Genomic DNA, 23,433 nt, shown 5'->3' on the forward strand with positions numbered 1-23,433 from the left:
CTTATGTTCAAATGCATACATGAAGTCCCACCTGACCTCAATAATTTCTCCCAGCTGTCGACCCCCTGGATGCATGCTCTCCTTGATCACACTCTCACTTACTCCAACAACAATGGCTGGTCCTCTAATAGTTAATATAATAGCAAATAGTTATTCCACTATCCTCTGGAATGATTTCGCTCTCAGCACTAAAACACTTTAAAGTGTTTTTTGTTTGATATCAGTTTCCAGTTGTTGATGTGCTGCGTTTCCAAATGTTAACTTATTTTGTTTTCTGTTGTGTGTTAACAGATTTTGCTGCGTACCAATTGGAATTAAGTAAGTACAGAGGAAGTGTTTACCTTGGAGAACAATATTTGCATTTTTAGATTGGTAAGATTTTAAAAGAAATCTTTTTTTTATTTGTCAACAGAAATGCAAGCAGAAAACCCACCACCACGAAAACGTAGGAAATACTGCAATTAGCAACAATGAGAAATTTAAGCCAAGCAAGCTTTTTTCCCCCCCCAATAATATTGTGTGTGGGCCAAAAGTGACACTGGGCATTGCTGGTCCAGAACACTCTCCATTCGTCCCCCCTCCATAGCCTCAGAATGAAAAGGGAATTGTAGCACCTCTGACTAGCCCTCCTGGATTGTCCTGGAGTCTTCAGATCATTAAATATTAATCTCCAGGACACTGCTGCAATCAACCTGGGAGAGAAAAATCATAGGGGCATTAAAAAACCCCTGCATTTTTCAGTTTTTTATTAGTTATGAAACTATTGGAAATAGATAAAAAGGCTGTTTAACTGGGTGGGAGGAGGGTGGTCATGTGATGAAACCTTCAGGAAACATCCAACCAGAGTTGGCAACCTTACCTCTGACTAAGATTTGATAACTTTTTTTGCTTTGTTCTTGTGATGCAGGCAACACTGGCAAGGGCACATTTAATTGGCCATTCTTGGTTGCCCTGCGAAGATAATGGTGGTGAGCCTTCTCCTTGAACCACTGCAGTTTTTGTGGTGAAGGTTCTCCCATGGTGGTCTTTGGAAGGGAATTCCAGGACATTGACCCAATGGCGATGAAAGAATGACGGGCAACCTATGTCCAAGTCTCTGTGTGACTTGGAGGGGAACTTGACAATGCTCTCACAACATTGCTACACTTGTCCTTTTGTGTGGTAGTAGAGTCTCCAGGAGAGGGTTATGCTGTCAAGGTAACCTTGGTGAGTTGCTGCAATGCATCCTGTAGATACTGTACATACCAGGACTTTCTGTTCTGTATACCTTGGCACTGTATCATGGAGTGTATTTATGCACTGATCCATGGTTGAAGGTATCACGAGGAGTTGCCCTTTCATTACAAGAGCAGTATGATCTTGGATGACCCAAAAAAAACTGATAACAGGAGCATTGAGTCACCCAGATTGGGCCAATGTTGGTTTGGAGTGAAGCCTTAATTGGGGGTGCCTTGTCAAGGGAAGATGGATGAGGCAAAAAAAATAGGCTGAGCATATGTTCCTGAATTGAAAGAGGCAGATGGGTTTCCCGGTCCAAAGAAGATGGAATTTTAGTGAATGATTTATGCACACTGGCACACATACACTCTCCAGAACAGCTTGCATGATTTGAAGATGTGCAGAAAGGGGTTGGTTGCAGATACACAGCAAGGACCAGGCGGGGAGTAACAGTGTAAAAGTTCCCATCACCACTCTGTAAATGGATTGTAAACATTAATAACACGTTGCAAAATAAATGGGCTAATGTCTGCACTAAAATAGCAGGGAGTGCAACTTTAAATAAACGCTTTCAGCATTAGTATCCCATGGCATGATTTCAGGGCCACACTGATAAATACACAAAACCACAAGGTAAATTACGGCTGAGGAAGACAATTCCATCCATATTAGTTCATCCATCCAGAAGCAGCCTATAGTCTCCCCAATGCATCATCTAATTGTTTCTTAAATGAATCCAGGGTTTTCATCTCCACCTCTCTATCTGGAAGCCAAATATTGATCACTTGGTGTATGAAGAAGAATGAATTTCCTGATATCATTCCTAAAGTCACATTTTGCTGGTTTGAACCTATGTCCCCTTGTTCTACTCCTACAATTTGAGTTCAAGTAATATTGCGGATTTACGTTTTCCATACTACATTTTAGAACCCTCTATAGATCACCTCATCAGACACCTCCTTTCCAGGCTGAAAAAAACCCTGATTTTTCTAGTTTTTTCTCATACCTCAGATCCCTGACACCAGCCATTTCTCTGCACTGCCTCCAGCACTTGAATATCTCCCTTGTGTCTCGGTGACCAGAGCTGGACACAGTACTCAAAGTGTGGTCCGACCAAATCCATTGTACAGTTTAATCACCACTTCCTCTGACTTGTATCCTACTCTTTTGGCTCTGTAGTTTAACATTCTGCTGACTTTGATGCTCTGCATTGGTTGAACATATTTAGTGTCAAGTCTACTAAGACTCCTAGGTCTCTTTCCACCTCATCCTTGGCTAATTCAAGACCATTCATGAAGTATGTATGTGTCTTATTTTTCCACCTTATGTGCAGTACTTTGTATTTGCCTGCATTAAATTTCATCTGCCATTTATCTGTCCAAATCTGTAATTGTTGAACTGCTTCCTCCAATTCCACTGCCCCTCACAATTTGGCATTATCAGCAAATTCAACCACTTTACATTAAGTTTGTGGGGGAGACATTCAGTTGGTTAGTGCCTCCTATTAGCGCCTGGCGAGGGACGCTAACAGGGCGCTACTGAAGTAGCACCGGGGCAAGGCAAATCTAGCACCGCACGCCAAATCCAGTCGCCCCCCCCATAGCGCCGCTGCTAACAGTTAGCACCTGGGGCTTTAGCGCCAGGCAGATCATGATGTCAGTGAGCATGCAACACTCACTCAGCGCCTGATCTGCCAAATTGATTATCGCCCCTGTCTTAGCGCCTCGCCCTGACAAGGACAGGAAGAGGAGGCGTGAAGCAGGCAGATGGCGGCTCCAGGGGCGCTATTTAAAGGGAACAGTCGCAGCTGTCAGGTCAGTGCTGTTTCACTGCTTCCTTGTCAGTTTGCGATTGTGCAAGAGTTTAATTCAGTCATTTAAAGCTTCTTTAGTATCAGGAGTGTTGTGGCTACTAAAAATTTGTTACATTTATTCAGACAAACTTTCAAAGTGCTACACATCGTTAGGTTAATGGGGGTTGTACTGGCAGTCAACCTCGCCCTCCAGAATCTATGGCGGAGGGAGTGGAGGCAATGAGATAGATTGCAAGCTGTGATCAGAGGGAGGAGGAGGGCCATCAGAGCTCTAAACAGGAGGCCTTACCTTCCGAGGGTATTCTGAGAGCACTTCTCCTACCTCCAATTAAGCGAGGAGCAATGCATTAGAAGGCTTCGCTTCAGCAAGGATGTGGTCACCGAACTCTGCCATCTCCTGCAATCAGACCTCGAGCCTCAGATCAGGTCGACCAAGGCTCTCTCAGTGGCAGTCAAGGTCACCGTTGCCCTCAATTTCTTCGCCAGCGTTTCCTTCCAGTCTGCAACAGGAGATATAGCTAACATCTCCCAGTTCGCCGTCCATCGCTGCATCTGGGAGGTCACAGAGGCTCTCTACAGTAGCAGAACGGACTACATTTCCTTCCCCATCACCAGCGAGAAGTAGGACGAGCGTGCATGTGGCTTTGCCAGGATAGCGGGCTTCCATTGCAGGGCATCATTGACTGCACCCACGTGGCTTTGTGGGCACCGCATAACAATCCTGAGGTCTTCCATAACCGCAAAGGCTACCACTCACTTAATGTGCATTTGGTGTACGACCACAGACAGCGAATCCTCAATGTGAATGCCCGCTATCCTGGAAGCAGCCACGATGCCTTCATCCTGTGCCAGACCGGTGTGCCAACACTCTTCCAGTCACCAGATCAAGCTCGCGGCTGGCTGGTCGAGGACAAGGGCTATCTGCTCTCCACCTGGCTCATGACTCCCCTCTGCAACCCCAGCACTCCTGCTCAGCACTCATATAATGAGAACCATGCTGCCACCAGGAACATCATCGAGCAGACCATCGGGGTGCTCAAACAACTGTTCCGCTACCTTGTCTGCTTGGGAGGAGCCCTCCATTACTCGACGGAGCGGGTGTCCCATTTCATGGTGGTCTGGTGCATGCTCCACAACTTGGCCATTATGAGGACCCAGCCCTTGCCACCAGAGATTGCGGGACCACCTCGGGAGGAGGAAGAAGGAGAGGAGGAAGAGAAAGAGGAGGAGGAGGAGGAGGAACAGGAGTGAGGGAGGAGGCAGCCACTCAATCTGCCTTCTGGAAGAACAGTCCGTGACCGCCTCATCAGACTGCAGTTCCATTAAATGAAACCCCAGATCCCTGTTGCTCACCACATTCCCATCATTCTATCCCTGTCGCAGGCCGTATCATAGCGCAAAGCTGAAATGAGAGACACCACAAAATCATCCAAAGCCAATTAATAAATTTATCAATAATCTGTGAACACATATTTACAACAACAATATTATCTATTCACCCTTGTGCAATCCCTTAGTGCCCCTCGTTACAGTGCCTTTGCCTACTCTAGTGCTCCTACGAAGTGTTGGCCTAGTGGCTGAGCACGGCAGGTGGAAGACTGCTGAGTGTCCGTGTGGGAGACTTCAGATGGCCTTGCAGGACGCCCTCAACTAGCTCTGGGCCTGGAAAGCCCGACTGTAGACTGCACCACCTCAGCATGGTCAGCAGCAGTCTGGGCTGGCTGGATGACAGGCAGCAACAAGGGCAATGACAGAGTGCCAGTGGTGGGAGCAGGAATGCTGTCATCCTGAGAGAGGACAGCAGCTTTCTGCTCCACTGACCCACTCCCACACCCCCCGGGGTAGCACCACAGCATCACTACCAATCTGCTGGAGCACAGATTGCTGGCCTGCTGTGACACCGTGAAAGCCCTGGTGGACGGTGGTTGACCCAGCAAGTATGGCAGCAGTCAGAGCTTGCGTGGCATCAAGCTGAGACTGCATGAGAGCAGTCTGAGAATCGATGGCACCAAGCATAGACTGCATTACAGCATTAAGACGTTACGTGGCTTCCTCCTGTGCTGCAATGGAAGCTGCGACATCGCCCATCACACACGGCATCAGGTCTGAGTCACCACGGTCTCTCTGGGAGTCCACCATCCTTTGCAGACTGTAAAGGATGGGCTCCATGGTGTGCGCAGAACTCTGTGCAATGTTGGAGGTGGACTCCTCCACACTCCTTACCATTGCCAAGAGGCTCTCAGGCACCCTTGCCATTGCACCTATTATCTCGGTGTGCATGCCCATCACCCTTCTAAAGGCCTCCCCATTGAGGTCCTCATCTGAGTCCTGTGCAGCAGAACTCGTCCTCCGGGGTGCTGACTCCCGAGCTACCCTTTCCCCCTGGCCTTGCTGCAGCCCGCTCGTCCCCGGTGCATCATCCTGTGCAGATCCCGCTACTATACTAGCCTCTAAAGAACACAGTATCTGAGCTGGTGCCTACGGGTGAGACATGCAGTGACGCAGTGTGTTCTTCGTCCTCCTCTTCTCCCGCCTCGCTCTCTATGGTGCCCTCAGGGACAGGCTGCTGAGCTGCTTGCTCATTATCTGAAAGCATAAAGGCACAAGAGTCGGGTTACTGTGAGGGGAGGGGGCAGGAAGGAAGAAAGGCATGCATACAGTATGATTAGCTGGAAAGTGGGAAAGGCTTGTGGGGTGAGGGAGAAGTGGGATGTGAGAAGAAGGAGTAAGGATGAACATACCGTTGTCCCCAAGGTGGTCAACGTCGCCAGTGGCCACAGTGCCCACCACCTGGTGCCCAATAATTTGCAGCACTCTTTCCTCCAGCTCAGAAAGTGGTTGGGTGTCAGGTTGTCCCCCGCCTGTGCGCTCCTGCTCCCTCCTGTTGTGAGCGACCTTGGCCTGCAAGAGAGTGGAAAGTGTGTGAGTGAGTGTGGAGCAATGTGTTTGGGAGATAGTTTAATAGCTGAAATTGTATGCAAGGTGTGAGATGTGGGTGTGAGTGTTGGTAGGTGGAGATTGTTGGTGGGTGAGTACTGGGGGTGTAGTGCTTTGGGCAGTGTGTGCAGACTGAGGTTCAGATGGTGCTACGTAGCATTTGTTGAAACATTGACTCACCCTGACCACCTGAGTGAGGTCGTTAAATTTCTTCCTGCACTGTGTGTGGGTCCTGCAGTCCACAGTGCTGCCCAAGACCTGCTGGGTTACCTTCCTCCACATAGCGCGGAAGACTTGCGGCAAGGGCCTCCTGCCACTTGCCGGGTAGAGCACCGCCCTCCGTCTCTCCACGGCAAAGACCAATGCCTGCAATGCTTGGTTGCAGAATCTGCGAGCTCTGTCCCTGGGCCGTTGATCTGCCATAATGACACCTCCTTCAGTGGTTCTTTCTCCTTGGCCTTCAGCTGCTGAGACAGCTGCAGAACCAGCAATGCTGAGAATGATGTTCTGCAACATGATTGAACCTCCCCTTTAAGAACTGGAAATAGCCTGTGGCAATTATGACTAGCGATTAGACTGCACCTGAAATTGCTTAGCACTTTGAGTTTAACGCCACGGAGCTAGGTCATTAGCGCTTGATTTAGCGCTCCCATCCTTTCTTTGAGCGATGACACTGAATTTTGCGTGCTGGCGCTAAATCTTAAACTTTTCAGAAGTTAGCGCCCATTCATAAGAACATAAGAACATAAGAAATAGGAGCAGGAGTAGGCCAATCGGCCCCTCGAGCCTGCTCCACCATTCAATAAGATCATGGCTGATCTGATCCTAACCTCAAATCTTCTATCACTCTCCATCCACCCGAACCCATGTGATCTCCCGGGAGAGGCGAAAAACCAGATAAAAGACCCAATGGCCAATTTGGGAGAAAAAAATCTGGGAAATTCCTCTCCGACCCATCTAGGCGATCGAAATTCTTCCAGGAGATCACTCTGTCCCCATATTTTCTACAGTACTTACCTTCTGTAAAGGCGATCTCCACCCCAGCCAGGAACAGGAATAAAACCATCTCCTGAAATCTAACACAGAATTAGAACACAGTAGGAGCAGAACCAGGCTACACGGCCCCTGGGCCCACTCCACTACCCACAGGGCCATGACCATTCCAAACCTAGGCTCATGTCCAATTTCCTGCCCACTCCCCGTAACCCTTAATTCCCTTTACTTCTAGGAAACTATCTATTACTGTTTTAAATTTATTTAATGATGTAGCTTCCACAGCTTTCTGGGGCAGCAAATTCCACAAACCTACCGCCCTCTGAGTGAAGAAGTTCCTCCTCATCTCAGTTTTGAAAGAGCAGCCCCTTATTTTAAGATTATGCCCCCTAGTTCTAGTTTCACCCATCATTGGGAACAACCTCACCGCATCCACCCGATCAAGCCCCTTCACAATCTTATATGTTTCAATAAGATCGCCTCTCATTCTTCTGAACTCCAATGAGTAGAGTCCCAATCTACTCAACCTCTCCTCATATGACCACCCCCTCATCCCCGGGATTAACCGAGTGAACCTTCTTTGTACTGACTCGAGAGCAAGTATGTCTTTTCTTAAGTATGGACACCAAAACTGTATGCAGTATTCCAGGTGCGGTCTCACCAATACCTTGTACAACTGCAGCAATACCTCCCTGTTTTTATATTCCATCCCCCTAGCAATAAAAGCCAACATTCCATTGGCCTTCTTGATCACTTGCTGCACCTGCATACTAACTTTTTGAGTTTTGTGCACCAGGACCCCCAGATCCCTTTGTACTACAGTACTTTCCAGTTTCTTGCCATTAAAATAATAACTTGCTCTATGATTTTTCCTGCCAAAGTGCATAACCTCACACTTTCCAGTGTTGTATTCCATCTGCCAAATCTCTGCCCACTTACTTAGCCTGTCTATGTCCCTTTGCAGGTTTTTTATGTCCTCCTCACTCACTACTTTCCGTCCCATCTTTGTATCATCTGCAAACTTTGATATGTTACACTCGGTCCCCTCCTCCAAATCGTTAATATAGATTGTAAAGAGTTGGGGACCCAGCACTGACCCCTGCGGAACACCACTAGTTACTGGTTGCCAATCTGAGAACGAACCATTTATCCCAACTCTCTGCTTTCTGTTAGAGAGCCAATCGTCCACCCACGCCAGAATATTACCCCCAATCCCGTGATTTTTTATCTTGAGCAATAATTTTTTGTGTGGCACCTTGTCAAATGCCTTTTGGAAGTCTAAATACACTAAGTCCACTGGTTCCCCTTTATCCACCCTGTATGTTACTTCCTCAAAAAACTCAAGCAAATTTGTCAAACATGACTTCCCCTTCATGAAACCATGCTGAGTTTGTCCTATTAAATTATGTTTATCCAAATGTCCCGTTACTGTCTCCTTAATAATGGACTCTAACATTTTACCAACCACAGATGTTAGGCTAACAGGTCTATAGTTTCCAGCCTTCTGCCTACTAACCTTTTTAAATAAGGGTGTTACATTAGCAGTTTTCCAATCTGCCGGGACCTTTGCTGAGTCCAGGGAGTTTTGGAAAATTATTACCAATGCATCCACAATCCCTACCGCCACTTCCCTCAAGACCCTAGGATGCAAGCCATCAGCTCCAGGGGATTTATCCGCCTTGAGTCCCATTATTTTACCAAGTACCACTTCCTTAGTGATTTTAATCGTATTTAGTTCCTCCCCCCCTAGAGCCCCCTGTTTGTCCAGTGTTGGGATATTCTTAGTGTCCTCTACTGTAAAGACTGATACAAAATAATTGTTCAGTGTTTTTGCCATCTCCATGTTTCCCACCATTACTTTCCCGGTCTCATCCTCTAAGGGACCAACATTTACTTTAGCCACCCTTTTTCTTTTTATATAACTATAGAAACTTTTGCTGTCTGTTTTTATATTTTTTGCTAATTTACTTTCATAATCTATCTTCCCTTTCTTAATCAATCTTTTAGTTATTTTTTGTTGTCTTTTAAAGACTTCCCAATCTTCCATCCTCCCACTAGATTTGGCTACCTTATATGCCCTTGTTTTTAGTCGGATACTATCCTTAATTACTTTACTTAGCCACGGATGGCTATCTTTTCTTTTACACCCTTTTTTCCTCAGTGGAATATATTTTTTTTGGAAGTTGTAAAGTAACTCCTTAAATGTACACCACTGATCATGTACCGTCTTACCCTTTAATCTATTTTCCCAGTCCACTCTAATCAATTCCGCTCTCATACCTTCATAGTCTCCTTTATTCAAGCTCAGCACGCTTGTTTGAGATCCAACCTTCTCACCCTCTAATTGAATATGGAATTCAACCATGTTATGGTCACTCATTCCAAGGGGATCCTTTACTAGGACATTTTTAATTAATCCTGTCTCATTACACAGGACCAAATCTAAGGTTGCTTGCCCCCTGGTCGGTTCAGTTACATACTGCTCAAGAAACCCATCCCTAATACACTCAATGAACTCATCCTCAAGGCTGCGCTGCCCAATTTGATTTGTCCAGTTAATATGATAATTAAAATCCCCCATAATTATAGCTGTTCCCTTATTACAAGCCTCAACTATTTCCTGATTAATACTCTGTCCAACAGAGTTGCAACTGTTCGGAGGCCTATAGACTACACCCACTAGTGTTTTTTTCCCCTTATTATTCCTTATCTCCACCCAAACTGTTTCACTATCCTGCTCCTTTGACCCAATATAATTTCTCTGTATTATAGTGATTCCTTCCTTTATTAACATAGCCACCCCACCTCCTCTCCCTTCCTGCCTGTCCTTCCTGATTGTTAAATAACCTGGTATGTTTAATTCCCAGTCATGGTCACCCTGCAGCCATGTTTCTGTAATGGCCACAAGATCATACCCATATGTCGTTATTTGTGCCGTTAACTCATTCATTTTGTTACGAATGCTACGTGCATTCAGATAAAGAACTTTCAAATATGTTTTGTAACACTTAGTTCCTGTTTTTTCCCTTTTTAGTACTTTACTTTTTACTCCATACCCTCTGTCCCTTCCTGACACGTTCTGTTTTTTAATTCGCCCACTGCTACCTAAGTCTATGACCTTCTCTGTTGTCATTTCTATTATTTGCTCTGTGGAAACCTCCCCCCCACTAATTAGTTTAAAGCCCTCTCTACAGCCCTAGTTATATGATTCGCCAGGACTCTAGTCCCAGCACTGGCCAAGTGGAGTCTGTCCCAACGGAACAGCTCCCTCCTGTCCCAGTACTGGTGCCAGTGTCCCAAGAAGCAAAACCCATTTCTCCCACACCAGTCTTTGAGCCACGCATTTAACTCTTTAATTTTATTTATCCTAGCCAAATTTGCTCGTGGCTCAGGTAATAACCCAGAGATTATTACCCTTGAGGTTCTGTTTTTTAATTTGACCCCTAGCTGCTCATACTCCCTTAACAGAACCGTCTTCCTTGTCCTATCTACGTTGTTTGCACCAACATGGACCACGACAACTGGATCCTCCCCCTCCCACTCCAAGTTTCTTTCCAGCCCAGAAGAGATGTCCTTAACCCTGGCACCGGGCAGGCAACACAGCCTTCGGGACTCCCGCTCTTGACTGCAGAGAACCCTATCTATCCCCCTAATGATACTATCCCCTACCACTACAATATTTCTTTTTACTCCCTCCACTTGAATGGCCCCCTGTACCACGGTGCTGTGGCCAGGTTGCTCATCCTCCCTGCAGTCCCCGCTCCCGCCCTCACAGGGAGTAAGAACCTCGACCCTGCTTGACAAGAGCAAGGGCTGCGTCTCCTTCAACACTACATCCTGGATCCCTGTACCTTCCTCACTCATAGTCACACCGTCCTGTCCCTGATCACAGACTACATCTGCAGTAATTAACTTCATAGGTGTGACCATCTCCTGAAACATAGAGTCCAGGAACTTCTCCCCCTCCCTGATGTGTCGCAGTGTCTGAAGCTCGGTCTCAAGCTCTTTAACATGGAGCTTGAGTTCCTCTAGCAGCAAACACTTATCGCAAATGTAATCACCGTGAGCCTCAATGGGGTCCACCAGCTCCCACATTTCGCAACAGTGACACATCACCTGTTCACCCATGTCTATGTAATTAATTAAATTTATTATTATTAGTTATGAAGGCCCTCTGCCCTGATGAAGATGATACTATTACACCACTATTCAATAGGACTTACCAACTTAAAGGAATAAAAGAGAAGGAAGAAAACCAACCAACCAGCTGATCACCAACCTCCTCCTTGAATACTGTCTGTGGGGCCTGTTTGGTTGACTCGCCTCGCTGCTCCGCCTCCGCAGTGCTGTCTAAGCCTGGGAGTGGGGAAAACAGAGCAAAAAACACACCCTCACCTCCCACTTGCCCGAACTCTCCCTCTTACCAAACTCTAGCAGCACTCAATGCACAGCACTCCGTGCAAGCACTAGTCCCACCCCTTTTATACCCGGATTCTACTTCCGGGTTAAACTCCCCAACAGTTTAATATACACTTAAAAATTAAACACACTTCAAATAATTAACTTTTTAACACACTAAAATTCACAAAATACACTTAAATGACTTTTCTCCCTCTTACCAAACTCTAGCAGCACTCAATGCACAGCGTTGGGTGATAATGAATTTCGCCCCCCCTGACTCTACATACATGCAGAATTACAATAGATATAGAAAATGATGCAAAATTCAAGCATAAATGTGCATATAATTCACCATGTAGAGAGATAGTAAATAAGTTTGAAACAATAGCCAGGAAGGTCAAAGGACTGGGTGCTTACGTGTGAATCTTTTGACTGTCAAAGTGTTTGTTTGATTACCAAATGTAATTAGTAAGCAACCTAATTTGTTACTAAAAGTGTGAAGTTCTAGCCCTGCCTGGGGTCGTTTACTTGTTCGTATTGTCAGATCTTTACCTGTTCAAATGTTAATTGTTTCCTTTCGCAGGACGAACAGTTGTCAAAAATCTCACTGACGAACAGATGAAAAAATATTTTGCAACTTCTTGGCGTTCTGTTCGAGCTAGACCTCCACCTCCAGAACTAGAGGAAGTAAAAAAAAAAAGTAAGTTTGAGAGACTTGAAAGAAATTTGAGCTTGCAGGGGAAAAGCCATGCACCTGTTTGTATATTTGTGTTTGCACATGCATGGACCTGTGTGTGCAAGACTCCATGGGGCCAGTAATATGATGGTGGACCCAAGGGCCGTGAATTTAATTCTGGAAGCGGGATGGGGACGGGTCAGCTGGTTTCTGGGTTCCGGTCCCGCCCCCAGCTGCCTCTACTCTGCTGACATGATTTTCCCTTGATTGGCCTTGTTGCAGGCTTACCGGCCAATTAACAGGAAGCGGGTCTGATGACGTCATTTGATGACGCGCCATCTGCTTAAAGGGACCATGCACAATTTTATTTTGCCAGTTGACCTGTCAGTGTTTGACAGCATTGAGATGCTGCAAACACTGACAATCACTGCACAAAGGTGAACACTTGCACCCAGGCTCTCCAATGACTCCCTCCATATGCTTATGGAGGGAGTCACAGCACGCAGGGAGGTTCTCTTCCCTTCCAAGGGCAGAAGATACCTCCCCAGGACACCAACTTACCTTGAACCTCCACCCAACCCTCTCTATCTACTCTATCACTTCCCCATCTCACTAGCCACCCCTCACACTCACCCTCATCCTACTGCAAGCATACCAACTAACAACACACAAGAGTAGGCACTTGAGAGGTTTAGCCAATGTCCATGTGAAGTTTCTGGTAATATGTTGTCATACAGTGTAATATCGTTTTCCAAAAGTGCCCGTTATTGGACAGATCTGAGCGCACATTGACAAGTGTTTTACTGAGTTCCAGTGATTGTTCAGTCATAACTTCCACCCCACCCCCTGCCGCTATTGTAGTGTATGTAACCGTTCTACCTTTAAGAGAACTATTGTATGTAACCGTCCACCTTTAAGAGAACTATTTTAGGTGTTGCACTACTTTATTTTGGCTGCTGTATACTGTAATACTGGTGGTGACCACACCGGTATATAAGTGCTGTGTAATGAGTGATTGGGCAGATTCGCCCTGACCTTCGAATAGTAAAGTCCTGTTAAAGTTACTCTTGTAGTCTGTGTATTAATTCGCCATATAACACACAGACTTTACAGTGGCGACGAGTTCGATCTTACCCTGCGGCAGCGATACATCCGAAGCAGTTAACGAGCGTCGAGAAGAGGCATCCGCCCTCGTCGTTCTGCTGAGAGAAGACTCGAGTCTGCAGAGCAAGGAAGAAGGAAGAATTCAGACACGAAGCCTTCCATCAGCAACAGGCAGTGATCGTCCCTTCTGTCACGGTGGTGAGTGAGCCGATCAGCCACGAGAAGCAAGTCGGCCACGTTGACTGTGAGTAGGGGGAAAATAAAAAGAAACGGAGGATAAGGGCGGTGAACTCGACCACGGTCGGGGGAAAGGAGCCGGACAGAAGTCGGGGCCAGAGGCGCTGAGACTGGGGCAGCGTAGGGCACGGAAGCCGCGGTACAAGCGGGAACGCAGCCGGTGTGAGAGACCGGACTACAAGCGGGAACGCAGCCGGTGTGAGAGACAGGGCTACAAGCGGGCTGGGAGACACAACAGCATCGTGAGACAGCTCGACCGCGACCGGCGAAAAAGGCCGGGCAGCTACCGAGGCCGCGAGGCGCTGCGACCGGGATCGTAAGGCGCGGGAAGAAATAAAAAAAAAAAATAATAAATAAAACCGCGGAGAACTCAGCCGCAGCCGGGGGAGGAAAGAACCGGACTGCGAGAGGGCTGGGAGGCGCGATTGGAAGCCGCTGAGGGAGAGACAGAGCCCGAGCGAGCGGGAGAGACAGAGCCCGAGCGAGGGGGGAACGGGACCGAGCGAGGGAGACCGAGCGAGATTCCGCCCAGCGGCTGGAACTGTTCGCCGCCAACGGGTTGTCCCCAGCGCCGGTTGCCCTGCCGAGAAAAGGGAACAAGGAACGCACTGAAGCCGGCGCGCAGGCTGCGAACTCCGAAAGCTAGCGGTCGTCGCCCGAGGGAAGCTTACCCCTCCCGCCAGGGGAAGAAACGCGGGAAGCCGCCAGTAGGCGGGGAAGAAGACAGGAGCGGGAAACCGCCATCTTGAAAGTGGGCGGGGAAGAAGACAAGTGCGGGAAACCGCCATTTTTGGAAAAAAAAGTAACGAACAAATTCGTTGTTGTTTCTCAGAAAGATAGTGAAGATGCCTAAGCATGGTAACATCAACGACTTCGATTCCGAGGTGGAAGACTGGGCCACGTATGTAGAACGCATCGAGATATATTGTGAGGCCAATAAAATAGCAGATGATGATAAAGCTCTAACCTTACTAAACTCAATGGGGGCGAAGACATACGGGCTATTGAAGCATCTTCTATCACCAGCTAAACCGGTGGATCAGACTTTCGCTAATATTGTTGCTGTCCTGAAGGATCATTTGAACCCCACACCGCTGATGTTGGCGGAACGATTCAAATTTTATGCGAGAACGCAATGGAAAGAGGAAAGCAACGCAGAATACTTGGTTGAACTGCGTAGACTAGCGAAGTACTGTCAGTTTGGGGAAAATCTGACAGAGGCATTGAGAGACAAGTTCGTGTGTGGGTTGTCGAAGGAAGGAATACAAAAGCGACTGCTCGAAGAGAACGATCTTACACTTGATAAGGCTGTCCTTATTGCAGCATCGCATGAAGCCGCAGCGAGAGGCACTGCGGAAATGCAGCTGAAGGCAGCGGTACTCAGCGTGGATCAAATGACTTCGGGTACAACGAAATGTTATCGTTGTGGGAAGACAACACACGACCAGAACCAATGCTGGTTTAAAAACCAGGAATGTAGAAAATGTGGCAAGCTTGGTCACATAGCTAAAGTATGCCGGTCAGGAAAGAAGACCAGCAACAAAAAAAAGTCACCGCAGGAAAAGTACAGCAAGGTACACAAGGTGGCTGAGAAGAGTTCAGATGAACAGAATTCGGATTCAGACCCAAATGGCCAGGAACTGGGTAGTCTGAGAATTCACAATGTGAGTAAGGAAGCTGACCTACAAACTATCTGGGTCATGCTAAAAATAGCCGGAGTCCAAGTGAAAATGGAATTGGACACAGGATCAGCCCTATCAGTCATAAATCGAAGGGATTACAACCGGCTATTCTCACATATACCCTTGAGAGATACCAAGATCGTATTGCAGACATACACGGGGCATAAAGTATACCCCATCAGAAAGATAAAAGTCAAGGTGAGAGACAAGGGCAAAGAACACCAAGGAATGGACTTATATGTACTACCTGAGGGAGGTCCACCACTTCTGGGATGGGAGTGGATCAGGGAAATAAACATGGAATGGCACTACCTAAAAGCAATAACGAGTGAGAACTCGGTGAAGACAATCAGCTCAGACTCTGAAACTGATGACGATAAGACCAGCCCAGGTGCGAAAGACAAGTCTAAAATGGACTTGCTGACTAAGGTTGGAAAAACGAAGGAGTGCATAAATGCTTATGCTCCAGAGGAGAACAAAGTTTCAGAACAGAATTCCACTGAACAACAACAACATAGTTTGACAGAGAATTCTGAGTCCGTCCAGGTTACAGACATGCACATTTCTGAGGAACACCGGGCTCGAACTCAACTCCATTTCAAATTACAACAGCAATTAGAACAATTGAGTTGCCGTCTTGAGCAAGAGATGAAAGCAATGAAAAAGTTCTTTGACACAGAGTGGGAGGATCTGGAAAGACAACAGAAGCAGCTGATGGAGAAAAGGGAGCAGGAGCACACAAACCGTCTGCGCGAGGAGGCCAAACGAATCAAAGCTGATTCGGTTTCTGAAGGTGCGTGCTCTAATCTGGTGGAGCAAGATGTGCAGCAACTGAAGGCGCTTGTTAGCAGGTTGCAGGCAGAAAAGGCTGACTTGGTCGCCATGAATTCCGAGCTCCTACTGAAGTTGGGTGCAGCATCACCGGACGATTCATTTGTGGAAATTCGAATGGTGGAGGCTGCGGATGATGGCGAAGTAGAAACAGCAAAGGAGCCCCAGGGCAAGGTTATAAACAGCCCTGCAGCTACTGGGAAACGGATGATGTCAGAAGAGTTAACGGTCAGCCAACTCCTTCAGATGCTGAGGGACAAGACTCTGAAATGGGAACAATTTGAACATGAGCTTAAATCTTCAAAGGAGAGGGGTTTGGAGCTCTCAAAAGTTATTGAAATAGCTGAGGTTGCAACACAGACTGAGAAGATGGCAGCAGAGCAACCCTTGGATGCCAAAAGTACGCTGACTCACGTCAATGTTGAACAACAGAATGCTGAAACAGCTGCTCCAGTAGCGGGATTGAATAATACGATCAATCAATCTCCGAATGAAGTTGAAGTATTGAAATCACGAATGAGGTCATTAGTAAAAGACTTGCAGGAAGCCCAGAAAAAGCTGGAGGAAGCTGAACACATGAAGAAGTCTCTTCAGGAGAGATGTCTGGATGTGGAACAAAAGCTGGCTAACGTCCAGCTGGGCATGGAGGAAATAAAAGACCCTCTCGCTGGCCTAGCTCAGGACGACACCGATTACTACCATGTCCTGTTGAACGACACCGAATATAACGATGACCTGTTCTGCCCAGCTTGTGGGGAAATCTTCCGAAGTGCAAAAACCCTGAAGAATCACAAAAAGTCTAAGAAACACCGGGAGATGGTGGCGCTGCTAAGGCAACAGGAGAAAGAGGAGGAGGAACTGTGCATGCGGCTGGCAGCGGAGCACAGAGAGTCTCCAAGAAGCAGGGAAGGAAAAGACGAAACAGAAGAAGATGACCCATCTGAACCATTATCACCTCTACCAGATCACACACGTGGTCCCTCCGAACGGAGCCAAATCAGTTCGGAAGTAGAAAAACGTCCCAAGGTACTCAAGCTTTTAGAAGTCAGCAATGCTGGTTCAGAAGTGACGGAAGTTCAAGCTGTTAAGTCCATTGAAGGACTATTGGATGAGTCACTCCAGCAACGTGAACCGACTATACCACAGGGAACTGCTACACCACCGAGGCGTTGTCCGGACCGAGTCAAGAAGCACAGGAGATGCCTCCACAGAGACTGAATCTGTGAACTGTTTTCCGCAGAGACTGAATCTGTGAACTGTTTTTACATGAAGTTGGATATATGTTATGTTTAATGGGGAATAAGTATGTTGTAAGCTAAAAAGGGAGGATTGTAGTGTATGTAACCGTTCTACCTTTAAGAGAACTATTGTATGTAACCGTCCACCTTTAAGAGAACTATTTTAGGTGTTGCACTACTTTATTTTGGCTGCTGTATACTGTAATACCGGTGGTGACCACACCGGTATATAAGTGCTGTGTAATGAGTGATTGGGCAGATTCGCCCTGACCTTCGAATAGTAAAGTCCTGTTAAAGTTACTCTTGTAGTCTGTGTATTAATTCGCCATATAACACACAGACTTTACAGCTATAGTGATATGTTTGGACATTAAAGGGATCCTTCATGGTGCTAGTGTGGGATGGTGTCAACCTGGCACATCATGTGGCTGCCAGGGTTTACAGCATCAAGTGAAGAAAATCTGGCCATGGTGATACCATCGCTGGCCTCCCAGCCAGCAATTTTGTCGGGGGCTGATGCCCTGTGTCCAGTATAGCATCAGGTGGGTGAGGAGGAGGTTGGCACTCCTGGTGCTGGTGCTGCTATTGTGGCTGGTTGTGGTGCTGCCGCGGCTGCTCTTCCTCTGAATCTGACGACCAGGATGAGAGGATGTAAATGGTTCCCATCCCATTGCTATAGATATCAGTTGAGGCAAGAAGCTTGCAAGTGCACACTCAAAGGGGCCTGAAATTATTCCAATCAGGTAACACTGCAGACGGGTGTCAGTTAAACAGTCAAAAGGTCAGTAGATTTGCAAAATCTTATCCCAGACCTCCAACAACAAGTTGTTGCATTTGAATGTCAGCCATGTTACAGGAGCACTTTTAAAGTGCTGCACCAATGACTACAAATCATGTCCTCAAGAAACCCATCTCCTTGCAGCTGGCGTGTTTCTGACAAGACGGGAAACAGGAGCCAGAAGCACGAAAATGGGAAACCACTATAAAAATAGGATTAGCAAGGCAGTTAACAGGCTCTTAACTGCCTTAACTACCTGTCCCAAGGTTCCAGTCGGGTCAGTTTGGGAGCAGCTGACCCGACACTCACGAAAATCGCATGGGGGTGGGAAGGAGGCGGGTTGGCAGTCTGAAGCTATTTTTTCCGATTTTCGCTGCCGACCCGCCTCCAAACCCGCCTCCTCAGGGCTATTAAAGTCGAGCCCAAGGTGTGGTGAAGCTGCCTGGAAAATTGGGCGCAGACACCTGAGTCCTTCAATGTGCCTGAATACAGATGCCAAGTGCAAAAGGAGGTGGGTGGCAGCATCCAAATTGTGCAATAGGCTTCTTAAACCACCCCACCCCCAACCCGGGTTCTTTTTAAATTCCATCCCATACTGCAGCTGGAGAGCCCGAGCAGCCTGCAAAAAGCTATAGGAGAGGCTTCTATTTTTTTTAAAAAAGAAAGGAATAAAATTGGGCACCCCAGTCCTTTTGTTGCACTCTGCCCGATTGCATCAATTCCCTACCCCACCCTTTGCCCTCTGCACAGTGCCCCTCCTCCCACTGGAAAAGTGCCGTGTGCACAATCCTTCAGTCTTTCATTTGCTGTTTGTGCCCGAAATACAGCCCCAACATTCTCAGTTGAGAGATTTACCCAGAGTTTGACTAAATTGTGCAGATGATTGACTCCGGGAGGGGAGTGGGGGCGTGGGTATAGGAGCGGGTGGTGGGGTCTGACCCTTTTTTGGCTAGCGATGGTAGTCAAGTGCTCTGGTCACATTATTGGCCCCTCTGTGTGAAGGTGCATGTTAGTTTTTTCAACTTTCTTTGAAGCTTTTCCCTTGTGTCCCTATGCCACATGCTATCCCTCCTGAAGTGAGAGTGCTTACTGGCTTCCATTAGGTGTTGTGGTTACGATATTGGACTAGCAACCAGAGGTCAGGAAGGTCAAATCCCAGCATGGCAAGTGGTGAATTGAATTCAATACATCTGGTAAATTGTGAGCTAGAAGCAGCAAAAAATTACCTTTAAAGCTGCCAGATTGTCATTAAGAAAAACCTAACTGCTTCACTAATGTCCTTCGGGGAAGGAAACTTGGCATCCCCTAGCTAGTCTGGCCTGAATGTGACTGACTCCAGTCCCACACTATATGGTTCACTCTTAATGCCCAGTGAAGTAGCTGAGCAAGTTACCCAGATGTACACAATTAATGATGGGCAATAAGCACAATTTTGCCAATGTCATCCACATCCTAAGAACTAATTAAAAATTGTAACCTTAGAATTTGCTTGAGAGCAGTGGACAAACCACTTCCTTAAGCTGCTGGCCAGCTATTCTACTGGGAGGCCTTTTTGGCAAGTTGCTGGCACCTATCATGCCTCTGAAAGCAGCTTGCCTATCTTGGAAAACAAATTTTGGGTCGCTTGCCTTGCCAGCAGTAGCCCTCAGCTAAGTGCCGGGGTCGGGGGGGATGGGGCTGATGAAGGACAACAGGAGTGGGGAGGTGGGTGTGCCGATTGTGGCCGTCAGGAGTGCTGAGGATCCTCTCCTGCTCTTCTTGACTCCACATGAATTTTTTTTTAAATTGATCTTTTTGGTGGCAGCCGTTTGCTAGGCCGCATCCATGCCTGGAAAAGCTGAGTGGAGCAGGCCCAACGCTACCTGCTCTCAGAACAACATAATTTCCTAAAAAAGGGCATTAGGGCCTTCAATAGCATATGCAAAAGGCCTAACACCTGTTTTAGGTGGCTGCTACGGACTCTGGAAAAAATGGCTCATCCTAATTTTGGGTGGAACATTTCTCAGGCGTCCTTGAGGTGCAGGATGTTTGTCCCTGAAATTGGGAACTCTTGTACCCAGTTTACAGCTATAAAACAGGCACAACAAGGTCCAATTTCTACCTCCATGAGTCCTGAAAATCTATTCCATCTCCTGGTCTGTGTTACAGGTTAAGCAAGTTAAAAAGGCTTGTTTTATGTCAAAACGAGAAAAATTGAAGCTAACCTAGTTTAAGATTTCCAGACTGGTAAAGAAATTAAGACGATCGATTCAGACAATTTGTTCACTATGTTGAAGGGTTCACAGTTCAGGAAACTCAGCTAGAAAAATTAGTAAGTTAGGGCAAGATAGGAAATCAGGTGAAACCTTTTCACCTAAAGGAAAAAAAAGAATTGGGGCATAATTTACCAGGGAAGAACATTAAAACGGACAGTATAAATGGGTTCAGGCAAAAAGTGGGGGGCGGTCACATTCGGGGTGGACGATGGTTAACAGCACAAGTGGGAGTACACCGGATGCAGATTTTCCAGAATATTTTTTTCTTGTGGTCAGTGAAATGTGACTTGACCTTGTACTGGCCTCTGAGCTGTGAAGATTATTGCAGGCCTTTAAAATCCAGCTTGAGACAGAATGAAATAACTGGACAAATTTCTTTAGAACAGCTTGATTGAGGTCTACCAAAAAAAACAATGTGGGAGTCATTTTAACCCAACCTGCCTAATGGGAAACTGACAGGTTCAAATCGACCGCCTCTTTCAAAATGTGGCAGCCGATCTGGAGCATTGTGTCCAATGAAGGGCACCACACTTTAGGAAGGACGTGTGAAGGCTTTGGAGAGGGTATAGAAGAGATTTACTAGAATGGTTCCAGGGATGAGGGATTACAGTGGATAGACTAGAGAAGCTGGGGTTGTTCTCCTTACAGCAGAGAAGGCTAGGCTAAGAGGAGATTTGATAGAGGTGTTTAAAATCATGAAGGATTTTGATGGAGTAAATAAAGAGAAATTGTTTCCAATGGCTGAAGCGTCGATAACGAAAGGGCACAGATTTAAGGTGATTGGCAAAAGAACCAGAGGCGACAGGAGGAAAAACCTTTTTTACACAACGAGTGGTTAGGATTTGGAATGCACTGTCTGATATGGTGCTGGATACAGATTCAATAGTAGCCTTCAAAAGGAAATTGGATAAATACTTGAAGGAGAAAAATTGCAGGGATATGGGGAGTGGGACTGACTGGATCGCTCTTCAAAAGAACCGGCGCAGACTCGATGAGCATCGCACCTTAGAAAGAATATATTAGAACATAAGAACATAAGAAATAGGAGCAGGAATAGGCAACTTGGCCCCTCGAGCCTGCTCCGCCATTCAATAAGATCATGGCTGATCTTGGGCTCAAAGCCACTTCCCTGCCAGCTCCCCATAACCCTTCACTCCCTTATCTTGCAAAAATCTGTCTATCTCCACCTTAAATGTATTTAATGACCCAGCCTCCACAGCTCTCTGGGGCAGAGAATTCCACAGATTTACGACCCTCTGAGAGAAGAAATTCCTCCTCATCTCAGTTCTAAAAGGGCGACCCTTTATTCTGAAACTATGCCCCTGAGTTCTAGATTTCCCCACGAGGGGAAACATCCTCTCTGCATCTACCTTGTTGAGCCCCCTCAGTATCTTATATGTTTCAATAAGATCACCTCATTCTTCTAAACTCCAATGAGTATAGGCCCAACCTGCTCAACCTTTCTTCATAAGTCAACTCCCTCATCTCAGGAATCAACCCCCATTGAAATCATCCTTACCTAAATCTAGAATCTTAGATTTCTTGTGCAACATTGACCTAATAGAGGTATTTAAATTTTTTTAAAGGATTTGATAGGTTAGACTTGCGGGGAGACCAAAACTAGGGGCCAAGATGGTCACTAATAAATCCAATAAAGAATTCAGGAGAAACTGTTTTACCCACAGTGTGGTTACAATGTGGAATTTGCTACCACATGGAGTGGTTGAGGTGAATAGCATAGATGCCTTTAAGGGCAGCTAGATAAGTACATGAGGGAAAATGGAATAGAAGGATATGCTGATACAGTTAGATGAAATGGGGTAGGAGGAGGCTCATGTGGAGCATAAACACCGGCAGAGACCAGTTTGACCGAATGGCCTGTTTCTCTGCTGTAAATTCTAAGTAACATTACTATACCTGTGCTTTCATTGATGGCTTGCCGATCAGTACTTACTTGTAAGTAGCTTCTTTTTTTTTGATGTTCTAGTTTTAACCTAAATGTGTCCTTTTTTTTGTTAACAGAAAAGGTAGTGGACTATTCCCCTTTTCCTCGGGCCCGGTCACCCCCAACACCCAAACCATGGCCAACTGCACGATCGTTGATGCCAACTCCACCGCCAATGTCACGGCCATTGCCGGAGCACCTGCCGTGCCCCCTGATGCCCTCACGTAAGTTCTGAAACTACCAAAATTCTTTAATGGCAGGATATTGAAGCACCCTTTCCAAAGTGTAGTGATTGGTGAGGTGATCCAGTGAGTAACTGATCTGTACGTGCCTGATACTGAGGAAAACAGGAGATCCCCCTCCCCCTGACCGTGCCCCCCCTCCCCACCCCAATACGATGGGGGTGGTCACATTCGGGATGGACGAGGGTTAGCAGCACAAGCGGGAGTGTGGCAAATGCAGATTTTCAAGAACATTTTTCTTTTGTGGTCGCTAAGATGTGATGTGACCTTATACTGGCCTCAGAGCTGCGAAGTTTAGTGCTTGCTTTTAAAGTGCAGCCAGAGGCGGAACGAGAGAACTGGACACATTTGTTCAGAACTGCAAGACCGAGGTGACGTAATAAAGACTCACTACGCACTTGGTTGTACATAAAGCAAGGCTTTAAGCGACTTGTAACAAAACATGGAGGTCTAGTTAGTAGTCACTAGCTTCCTGTTTCCAGATTGTCTCTGGTCAAGGTGGGCCCACGCCCGAGTATTTATACTCCTCGGACGGCGCCCTCAGCTGGCCGTTCAGTAGTACTTCGAGTTACTTCTTGTAGAAGTTGTGATTTATGATGCAAGGTCTACAAGATTTTTAACTGAGTAGGAAGCCTAACTGGCTCCCAAAAAAACAATGTGGACAAAATTTTAACCTAACCCCCCGACAGGAAACTGACAGGATTGGATCGACCGCCCGTTTCAAAATGGGGCGGCCAATCTGATCCCATTAGTTTCCTGCCAGGGAGGTCAGGTTAATCTGACCCCACATTGTGAATTTCCTTTGGGTAGTTCATCTGCCAGGATCATTTCTTGTGCAACATTATTGTACCTGTGCTTTCATTGACGGCTTGCCGCTCAGTACTTGCCGTAAATAGATTTCTTTTTTGATGTTCTAGTTTTGAGCTAAGTGTGTCTGTCCTAATTATGTATTAACAGAAGCACCTGAGGTCTGCCCTATACCACAGCAAAAGACAAGGCCAAAGCCAAGGCCAGTGTCACGGCCACCCCCACGTAAGTTCTGAAGCTGCAGAAATACTTTAATGGCAGGATATTGAAGCACCC

At 46.7% G+C, this 23,433-nt stretch overlaps 1 protein-coding gene across 2 annotated transcripts in view; it reads left to right on the plus strand.

The window, feature by feature from the left end:
• LOC147116895 (uncharacterized) overlaps positions 1-23,433 on the plus strand; it is a 231,763-nt gene that overhangs the window by 134,900 nt on the left and 73,430 nt on the right. For both annotated transcript variants that reach the window (XM_085987334.1, XM_085987335.1), the window contains 5 exons: positions 292-318; positions 413-445; positions 11,946-12,062; positions 22,186-22,332; positions 23,308-23,382. In XM_085987334.1, the coding sequence (XP_085843460.1) occupies positions 292-318; positions 413-445; positions 11,946-12,062; positions 22,186-22,332; positions 23,308-23,382 (399 nt within the window). The remainder of the gene's footprint in view (positions 1-291; positions 319-412; positions 446-11,945; positions 12,063-22,185; positions 22,333-23,307; positions 23,383-23,433) is intronic.

The sequence above is a fragment of the Somniosus microcephalus genome, chromosome 5, assembly GCF_052327205.1.
Source record: "Somniosus microcephalus isolate GS21.2 chromosome 5, FLI_Smic_1.0, whole genome shotgun sequence".
Lineage (NCBI taxonomy): Eukaryota > Metazoa > Chordata > Chondrichthyes > Squaliformes > Somniosidae > Somniosus > Somniosus microcephalus.